Source organism: Arachis ipaensis, chromosome B4 (genome assembly GCF_059453495.1).
Source record: "Arachis ipaensis isolate K30076 ecotype BB chromosome B4, ASM5945349v1, whole genome shotgun sequence".
NCBI classification, from domain to species: Eukaryota; Viridiplantae; Streptophyta; class Magnoliopsida; order Fabales; family Fabaceae; genus Arachis; species Arachis ipaensis.
The window spans coordinates 122780952-122791954 of NC_142439.1; the positions used below are offsets into that span (position 1 = coordinate 122780952).

Genomic DNA, 11003 nt, shown 5'->3' on the forward strand with positions numbered 1-11003 from the left:
ATATTTTTTAAAATATGATCAAAATTATTATAATTACCATAACATAGTCATACTAAAATGTATCGTATAATATAAATATGTATATAGAAGGAGGGGGGGGGGGATAATGAGGTCAATTTAGTAAATGACTAGTGAAATGCATAATTTTGTTGTGGGGGATACTTGGGTAGTCGTCAAGGAAACAAACAAGAGATAACATATATAATTTTGTAACCTCAAACATTCTATATATATATATATATATATATTTAAAAAAAAGCAAAAATAAAAACCCCAAAGCCACATATGGGAATTGATGAGTAAGGGTATATAGACATAGACCTTGTAAGAAGTTATTAGAAGACCAAAAACCAAATACACAAAAATTATTGAAGTGAAAAAGCAAAATAATAACAATAAAACTAAGAAGAAGAAGAAGAAAGCATGGCTTCTAGTAGGGAGAGAAGAAGGGAGGCTCTTCAACAAAAGTTGAATCAACTCCGAGATGTTACAAATTCTAGTGGTGTATGTAATAATTGATTCTATATTATATATATAGGTTTATGTTCATGATGAATTAATATAATATATCAATCAAGCTCATCACTATTTTTACTCAATTGCAAAAGCTTCTTCATATTGAATAATAGTTTTTTTTTTTTTAATTTCTTTTGGGATTTATTTTGCAGGTGAACAAAGCTTCAATTATTGTGGACGCATCCAGATACATAGAGGAGTTGAAGCAAAAAGTGGAGGGACTGAATTCCGAGCTTGTAATCCCTGAAACTTCTTCGTCAACCTCTCAAATTGATGATGAACTACCTATGGTGCCTATTTTTTCCGTATTTATTTCATTTGATTATTTTATAATATCTCTTTTATCTTTTTTTCGACAATTTTTTCATATACTTAAAATCGTTCTCAAATATATCAAAAGTTTTTAATAATAGATAAAATATGAACAGAAATATGATAGTTACTTCAACAAGACATCTTCATATAATGATATTGTAAATCGTTAAATAATTTAATATGTTTGTCAAAAAATTATCTAACAGTTTATAATATCATCTTCACGTGAAAATGTTTTTTTAGAAATAAACACAAAAAAATAAGGACAAATTGCATGTTTAATAATAATAAAATAAAATTGCAGGTGACAGTGGAAACCCTAGAAAAAGGTTTCCACATTAACGTGTATTCAGAGAAGAATTGCCCTGGTATGTTGGTCTCAATACTAAAAGCATTTGAAGAGCTTGGACTTGATGTTCTTGATGCTAGGGTTTCTTGTGAAGACACTTTCCAGCTTCAAGCAGTGGGTGGAGAAGTAAGCCAACATAATATTTTATTATTTGATTATTTTTTCTTCCTTTTGATATAGAATATACTAATCCTATCAAATGATTTCACAACTGTTACTAGTGAGGTAAATATTAGATACATATAATTATTCACTAAGTGGTTTTAAAAAAGATCATTCATGACATAATATATACAATAATTTTTATAATTAAAATGTTTAGAATTTGATTTTTGGTGTGTCATTTCTTAAAATAAAATATAACTTCAATACAATACTTCTGTTATTTTGGATGAGTTCAGTTATAATTAAAATAAATAGTACTTTTTGCTAATAATGGAAAAAAAGTATTAACTAAAAAAATAGTTCAACAACTCTTTCCTTAACTGGTTTACAACCTTTCATGATAAATAGGTGTCTGACCATGAAATATGAATACCCTTGTATTTGAACAATCCATACAATAACATATATTATCTAGGGCCTAAGAGTATTATTACATAGGAGTATTATTTGAGCATGTATATATTTTTAGCAGCAATAGACAATTTCAGGTAATATAATTAAGCAGTACTACTCAAGTTTTTTGTTTTTATATATATTTTATTGTTCTTTTCTTACTTCCTAGTTGAGCCTAAGAATTCTAAAAAATGGACAAGAAATTATTCAGGCTTACAAATGCGACCTGTTGTTGTGGCATAATCTAAATCTCAATATAATAAAATATAGCTATTGGATCAAATAAATTAAATTAATGGAAATTACTTAATGTATTCTTCTTCATGGATTGAGACTTTTCAAAAAAATTATTTTTATATGGATATGAGATCGATCACTGTAAATATTGATAGAGAGAATCAATAATATTATTGCTTAAAATTAATCATTAACACAGAAAAAAGTAATTACTAAATAAAATAAATGATAAAAAAATATAGAGGAAATGTAATATTGTCAATCATAAGAAATCAAGCTATTATAAATTCTTATAATTATTTACGTATAACTATTAGTTTTATATTGTTAGAGATATAACTATTTATGTATATCGGCCTATTAGTTTAAACTTTTAGAAAAAGTGATATTATGATATGATATCAGAATTTCTATGACTTAAGGGCCCGTTTGGATAGGTTCATAAGTGACTTTTTTTAACTTTTAACTTATGAAAATGTGTAGTATTAATGTCTGCTACAATTTTCAAAACAAAATTGTAACTTTCTAAAAAATTATATTGGTGCTTAAGGAGAAGTTAAAAAAAATGACTTCTTTCATAATAAATTTTTTTTATCACTTTTCTCTTAAAATAAGTACTTTTAGAACTAAAAAACCAAATACAAAATAACTTATTTATAAGTTACTTTTAATATAAGTATTTATTGTTTAAACTATTTTTTCAAAAATAATTTAATTAAGTTGTTTACCCAAACTGGGCCTTAAAGATATAGAATTTGATCCTCTTGTTAAAAAAAAAAATTCAACATGATACCAATAAAAAAAATACATACAAAAAATTTATATAAATAAAAAAAATCTTGAATGAAAATATTTATTAGAGATATAACTATTTATTTATCTATTTCTATTCATTATTTAAGCTTTTGGATGAATAAGGATCTTGACATATATGCTACACCAATTCTGTGGTGAAAGTTGAAACTGTGAAAGTATTAAGTATTTAGTAGTGGTTTTGATTTTGAAGTTTTCATTTCCAGTCTTTTTCTTGTTTCTTTTGAAGAGTTCCAGAGAATGTGCCGCTGGTTTTTAGAGTTTACTTTTAAATTTTGTTTTATTTTTAGAAATATATAGTATTAGTGATTTAAGTTTTAACATACTAATTAACTGATTGATACAACATAAAACTTCTCTCTCTTTTTAAGTTGCATTTTGATATTCTCTTTAAGACAAATATAAGGACAATAGAATAACATATTCTCGTTTGATTATAAAAATAGAAATAAACACATTTTTTTCTGAAAACATAAAAATTTGAATATTTTCTAAAAAGTTGGGAAAAAAAAACTATTTGCCTTTATGTCTCTTTGTCTTTATATATATTTTTAATGAAATTACATGCAAACAAAACTTAAGAATTGAGGTAAAAAAAAAAAATACAAACATATAAATAAGCTTAAATAAATCAATTAACAAAATGAAAATGAGTTATATGGACAGAAATTACTCTATAGTAACCACCCTCCCTGGGTCTCTACCTTTTTTCTCTTCTCTACTATTTGTTTTCCCTCGATCTTTCTATGTTACAAACAGAAATGAAAACAGTGTTTCTCTTAGATGGATTTCTCACTAGCCATATGTAGTATTGCATGCGCTATATATATAGAGCACTATTGCCAACTAAGCAAATTAAAGAGTTGCATTATTATTAATAGTTATTATTGTCTACTTGTCAAACATGAGTACTTGTGTGAAATAAAATAACACATATCATGCATAGATACAATTGAAAAAGGGGAATACTCACATGATGACATCTTCACATGAAAATAACATTGTAAATCCTTAGATGGTTAATCAAATATATTTAGTCAAATATATTTATTCATCTAATGGTCTATAATGTCATCTTCATGTGAAGATGTCATCATGTGAGTATCCATGATTGAAAAATCCTATCACGTGATTCTAGTTATTCCTTCTGAAATTTAGATTGATAAAAACTATTTGGTTTAATTTCTTTTGCAGAGTCAAAAGAACAATGATACTATTGACGCACAAGTGGTGAAGCAAGCAGTGATGCAAGCAATCAACAAAAGTAATTACTAAATAATAATTAAATGTAATAGTATTGGAAGCACATAAAAAAATTAATAAAAAGCTTTTTTTTATATATATATGTATAGTAGTATAGTACCTTTTTTAATCTTTATTAATGATTAAAGTACCTTCTTTATTCTTTATTAATTTAAGCTTAAATTTTGTTTGTTGAAGTGAAATAATAATTTGTGGTAGGATTATATAATGTGGCAAAACTAGAGTATATCTTGCCCTTATACATACACAAATATAAGATAACTTAACATTTTTTAATTTAAACAAATACTTATAAAGTATTAACTGTCAATTTTTTTCTTTTTTAATAAAAATGATGGCTTAACATTCTCCATTGTACATAATGATTCGGCCAAGCATCTTCTTGGTTAGTGGGAAAAGAATGAATGGACAGCCATAGACTCCAAACTTCATAGTGCCATTATATGTTTTGCATTTGGTGGGCCGGGAAAACCGATTGACAACGAATTTTTTTACCTGAATTGGGCCTTTTGGGCCTAGAGGTCTATAGAATTATAATCGAGATAAGCCTCAATTTAGTCCTTAAAGTTGCACTCGAGTCTCATAATAGTCCCTGAACTTAAAAATTTCTCAAAGTCATCCCCGAACTTGCACTCAGGGACTCAAACTCGTCCTTCTGACAATTTCTGGACACCTGGCGCAACCGGAAACCTGAGTTAGCCTCTTTCCTGACAAGTTAGCATAACAGAAACGACGTAGTATTTGCTGTGGCGCCAAAATGACATGAAACGACGTCGTTTCACGCTAAAAACCCCCCTTCCCCAACGTTACCCTAACGAATTGTCTCCCCCCTCTCAAATCACAACACAAACACAGAGGTCTCTTCTTCTCTACTACACTCATCAATGGCGTCTGTGCGATTGTCGTTCACGCCACCTTCCTCTCTTCCGGCTACCTTCTCACCGCCACCGGCCCCCAAGCCCTCTTCGACGACGCCCTCTCACATCCCTCCACTGGCAACACTTTCACTAATTCCTCGTTTTGTTCTCTTTTTTCTTTAACGAAATCATTTAATTTCGATATATTTTATGTGAAATATCTAAATATCATTAATTATCACTCTTTTTTAGTGAAAATAATTGAAAATTCTGTTTTCTGTTTTCACTTCTTTCTTTGCAAGAACCAGAAAATATAGAAAGTAAAAAGGGAAACGAAACGTGCCCTAAGTTTGTAGCACTAGCTATGTAGAACAATTTTTATTTAATCGGTGTAAGAGAGTTTTATAGGATTATTTGTTCTTGAGTTGATGATTTATTGAAAACCATCAAATACTGATATGTGATTGATTGAGTGAAGTATAGAGGTTCATTGTTTAGATTATAAAGTAAATTTGAGCTTTCTAAGGTGGTAGCTGTTAATGAATCATGATAACCATAAATAATGGCAATTCATGCTGGAAAATTGCACTATCTTTGGGTTTCTATACTAGACGAAGGATTAGGCTATGAAATCTAATATGAGGATCAAGTCAATTAAGCTGAAGTTAGAAGATACCTTGTGGTATCAAGAGAAGATGTAGCAAATTGATATATGCAGCCTGAAGCTTATAATTAGCATTTACTGATCATTTTTAATACGTGGTTTATGATTGTGTGTAGAGGAGGTGTCTGTAGAGAACTGGAACCAACTTGACCAAGAATATGTCTTTATTTATGTCAATCCAAAAAATGTTTCAAATAAAGTGCTGGTAAAGTACCTCGTCATGAATGAGAAGTTACTCATTGATGCCTTGAAGGAAGGGTCTTCTGACCCTGCACACCTTGAGATTTGGTAAGCCTCTTTTTTCCCCTTCAAGCTATAAATTCTTCAAGATTTTTCTTTCATTTGCTGCATTGCAAAATTAAAATTTTTGTAACTGACCAACCTGGTTTTCTTTGTTCATGTTGAATTGGACTGCGTTGGAGTTTGGAGCTTCTATTTGTTGATGACTTATTTTATTACTCTTTTTAATTAAATAGAATTTCCATTCTTGATAGAAGAAGACCAGAAACTAAAATATAATGGCTATGGTGGGGCAAAAAATCATATATGATTTTTAGTAAAAACTGAAGTACTGAATTGTGATTTGAAAATCTTTTGAAATTAAAGTTTATACTCTGTATTGTCAACTTTTACCCTTTTTTCCATTCCTTTCTTTGTCACATCAAATATTAAGATAGAATAGTTAAGGGAATAAAAAAATCACCAGAAATATTTTGTATATTCGTTCTATGCTGCAAATTTTAAGCTTGTGTGTATTGAGTTTTGTTGCTCAAAGGTTATCAACTTTTCTTTCTGGGTGAAGTTGGATATGTTGTGAAAATTAAAATTTTCTATGGTTAATCGTACTTCTTGTGAATTTACGGTTATATCATGATCTGGTGCTTTGATTTTTCTACATACAGTGTTAGGGATTATACTATAGCAAATGAAAGCAGCAGTTATTCTGAGCAGAACGCTGTGGGGAAGACAAGAACAGAGAAACGAAGAGAAGAGAAGACAGAGCGTTGTGGGTTTCAAAATTGGGGATTAGGGTTTTAACTTGATTTGAGGGACCAAATTGATTCCGGACAGTTTATTCTGCCACATCAGCTAGCCGTTGTAATTCCCACGTGTCACGAAACCTGCCAACTTAGCTTTCCGATTGCGCCAGGTGTCCAGAAATTGCCGGAAGGACGAGTTTGAGTTCCGGAGTGCAAGTTCGGGGATGACTCTGAGGAACTTTTAAGTTTAGGGACTACTATGAGACTCGAGTGCAACTTCAGGGACTGCATTGAGGCTTACCTCAATTATAATCCTCTCTCTTTATCTCATTTCATGCATGGGATATGTCCATGTAATGCTTTTATAATATCTTCATTCTTGGATTAATCAACCCTTAAGTCCACCGTTCAAATTCAACAAAGTACACTATAAATTTGATTTGCGGATGCTTAAGATTTGGAGCTGTCCAATCCACTTAATTAAAAAAAAAACTGACTTGCGGTTTAGTCTAACGACATTTGTGGGGTTTTTTATTTTAATAAATAAATTAATCATAATAATTACTTGAAATAAATAATTTAAAAAATATTTATTAAAATAAATATTTTTTTTATCTCGTTTATAGTGTAAATGAGATAAGACAAGTGGATAAATATCTCGTTTGATAAATATTTCGTTTAGACTGTAAATGAGATATATATATTTTTTTTAAAAAAATTTTTAAAAATAATAAAAATATTAATAATATCAATAATCCAAACTTTTAACATACAATTAGTACATAAAAAGATTAGTAGAAAAGATTAAAACGGATATGTTTGATCAATAAGTACTCAAAAAAATTAATGAATATGTTTATATCCCGTTTATCGTTACATACAAAATTATCTCGTTTATAATATAAATGAAATAAGAGAGAAGTATTTATTTTAGTAAATATTTTTAAATTATTTATTTCAGTAATTATTATAATTAATTTATTTATTAAAATAAAAAATTCGACATTTGTGTAGGCTCGCTAGAAGGTACATGGGGATTCAAATTCTAATTATGATGACTAGGAAATGAAAATATAGAACCTATAAAAAAAAAAAGTATGTCAGGGTGTATGACCCCGAAAAAAAAAAATTACATCACAACCGTCGCATATGGCAGGATAGAATTTTACAAGGTACATTATCGACTTATGTAAGACATCGACATGTATGTTTTAGCTAGAGATATTAAAAGGAATAATTTAAGAATTTTAAATAATTATTTAGAATTTAGATCATTTTGTTAATTAGAGTCTATTTTTTTATAGAAATAATATTAGTTTTATTTTTTTATAAATAAATTTATTAACATCTCCATCATTTATGATTAAAAATAATTATTTACTTTAATTGCTCGTAAATTTTTATTTTAAAATTTATTGTGTATATGTTATTTCCAAAGATAAAATTGAAGGTATAGCACTTAGATAACTCAAACAAGTCCCACTTCTGTCAGTATTAGGCTTGGTTTGACAAAAATTTTTATTTTTTAAAATTATAATATTTATGTTTAGTAAATTAAAAATAAATTTTAATAAATATAAGTAATAATAATTATATTTAGTAAAATAAATTTAAAAATTTAAAAATATTATAATAGATATAAATATAAGAATTAAATTTAAAAATTAATTAATTTATGAAATTATATTAGAGTTTTAAATTTTTATAAAAACAAGAAAATCTTGAAGAAATTTATTAGGTATTTTAAAAAATACCTTTATCTTATAAAAGTTGCAAGCATAATATATAGTCTATCATACTTTACAAAAATACAAATACCTCTTCAAAAAATTTTATCAAACCAAACTTTATACCTCATGATTAAGTGTTATGTGGTTAGTTATTCTTTATGAACAAAATTGATGAGAAAAATCTTTTAGAAGTTTAGGCCCTATTTAATAAAATTTTGTTATCTTTTTAAAAATAACTTATTAAAATTAAATTTTCAACATAAAATTTTTAAAACATTGTAATAGCTATGTTTAGTAAAAGCTTTCAATAAACACAAATTATAAAAAATATATTTGATAAATTTTTTTAATATTCAAAATTAATTTAATAAATATAATATAATAAAAAATGAGAATGCACTTTTAAAAATACTTTTAATTTTTAAAAATATAAATATATAATTTTTTATTTACTAAATATAAAAATAAAATACACACGTGCCTCTTAAAAATATTTATCAAAACTGGGCCTTTTTTGGTATGACACATATTTTTCAAACACTGAATTATTGTTATAAACTTCTAATGAGAAGTATATTTTAGGGTGAGTTATAGCCTGCACCTGCCTAAATGAGGTGAATGAAGTACCTTGTTCTTTCTGCGTTGCTGGCTAGTGTACATTATTAACGCGTGTTACTTTTCTTTTCTAACCTGACAAAGTGTAGTGCACTTTATGACCCTGAAACGGTGGTATTGATTTCTTCTAAAATTATTAATTTTAACCAAGTTGGGGTCTATTTTGTCAATATGCAATAACTTTGTCAATATGCAATTTTATTATTCCAAAATTTTCAATCCTTCTTTTAAGGTTTTATTTTTTTTTCCTGTGTATCATATTCGGACTTCTCGTGTACCAATCTCAGGCCTTGCGATTTTTTAAGCCCATAATTTTATGAGAAAAGTTACTCTAATATGCAACTTAAAGAATCCCAAGTTTATGACCAAAAAAAATAGAATCCCCAAGTTTATGTCAAAAAAAAAAAAGAATTCCCCAAGCTCAAGACCGTGGCCGAGGACACGGCGGAGTCTTCACAACCAGTAGCCCAGCAACAACTTGGAGCTTTCAGGTCCATAAGTTCGACTTTTTCAGTACTTCCGATCACCTCCACTTTGATCGAGACCAGTGCATAGGCAGATTAGAGTTGCAATAGAGACTGAAGTGCTGTTGTTTATTTTAATTGAGTTAGGTTTAGGTGAGAGAAGTGATGGAAAGATTAGTCTCATGGTTTGTTTGTTGCTAGATCCTTGTGAGTTTGAGTTGGGTTTATATGGCCCTTAACAGTTACCATGTACAAAAAAATCCCCAATCCTACTTGGATCCACCGAAGTAATGGTCAGAAGCACCAAAAAGGGCAGTGGCTCATCAACCTGGGCACATTGAGAAGGAAGATGGAGGCCTTCTCATTAGAACAACTCAGGTCTAAGTTCACGGTGAAACTTGGAGACACCTCTGACAGGAACAACTTTGTGTGGTCATTGAGGCGAGGAACTAGCAACTGTAGGCGGTGGAGATTCAGCCGCCATTGAGATGCAAGGGTGAGCCTCTGAAACTCGTGATCTAACGGTTTTCTGAGTTAGATATTCTTTACCGGGTCCCACATTGAAAAAAAAATCCAAGCCAGGAGAGAGAGAGAGAGAGTGCTTGTTGTTGTGATGGTGGTTAATTGATTTTTTTGTCCCCAAACCAAGAGGGAAAGAGAATGATGGAGAAAAAGCTCTTATTAAAAAAAGTTAATATTATTTAATTTTTTAAATATTAAATATATCTAAATTTAAATTAAATTTAAAACGGGCATGATTTATTTGCTCAAAGTATTTTATTTTATAAATTTATTTTTATAAAAAGTGACAATAATTCAATTATAAAATAATTTTTAGTTATAATACGTTAAAATATAAGAATATAATAAATAATTAAATTAGACACCTTATATTTACATTCTGCAATTTGGATGCACCATACTATTTTGCAGATGCAAAATTTTTTACACTTGTTTTTAACACTTTGCCGTAGCAGATTTGGATCCGTGGGTAATGGTTGTGAATTGGTTTTAACATTTTCAATTTTTTTGAAGTTTGCAAACCCATTAAAATCAATACTAGAGTGGAGGTCCATCTGTTTACAACTAGACAATCGTGCAAATATTAAATATTATAGAGGCCACTAAATAATATAGGACATTTCAATGGATAAAATTGACAAGCATCAAAAGACCAGATAGTAAGACTTAAAGAGGTGTCAGAGATAAAAGGTGCTTCATTCACCTCATTTAGCCAGGTGCATGCTATAACTCACCTATATTTTAGTAGTATAGAATATAGATTAACACTTGGTCGTGGAGCATGGATATTACTACTATAAATAAAGCAGTAAGAAGTTCAATGTCACCAATAACAAAAATAAGTAGGTTATTTCCTAGTATACGGCCATATTTGACTTTCAAAATATCCTAGTATACGACCTATGGGCTGGTCACGAAGCCCAATTATCATAGTTATTTCCTTTCTTCTTCCACTAGGGTCTAATTTTGATTCTGATTTTGAACTACATATGCCTTGGATCCATTAGATTTGAAAATTTCTGTGGCATAAAGAGTGGATTGGTAACCAATTTGGGTTGGTCGAGTGGTCATCTCATTCGTCCACTTAAACAAGTGTTGGGGATTCGAATTCCGCTTTGTG

The 11003-nt window shown here is 28.9% G+C and overlaps 2 protein-coding genes across 3 annotated transcripts; both read left to right on the forward strand.

Moving 5' to 3' along the window:
• The first annotated feature begins 266 nt into the window (after positions 1-266).
• Positions 267-4129, forward strand: LOC107637956 (transcription factor SCREAM2-like). 2 transcript variants are annotated; one of them, XM_016341181.3, is made up of 4 exons: positions 267-504; positions 669-806; positions 1136-1306; positions 3983-4129. In XM_016341181.3, exons 1-4 carry the CDS (start codon positions 424-426, stop codon positions 4061-4063), a joined length of 471 nt encoding a protein of 156 aa, XP_016196667.1. In that variant the 5' UTR covers positions 267-423; the 3' UTR covers positions 4064-4129. The 2 variants fall into 2 exon arrangements, with proteins under 2 accessions (XP_016196667.1, XP_088339459.1); XM_088483333.1 differs by having other exon boundaries at positions 285-504; positions 669-752.
• Positions 4130-4935: 806 nt separating this feature from the next.
• On the forward strand, positions 4936-6610 carry LOC148569045 (uncharacterized). Its single transcript, XM_088483598.1, has 3 exons — positions 4936-5045; positions 5759-5860; positions 6475-6610. Exons 1-3 carry the CDS (start codon positions 4936-4938, stop codon positions 6608-6610), a joined length of 348 nt encoding a protein of 115 aa, XP_088339724.1.
• Positions 6611-11003: the final 4393 nt, after the last annotated feature.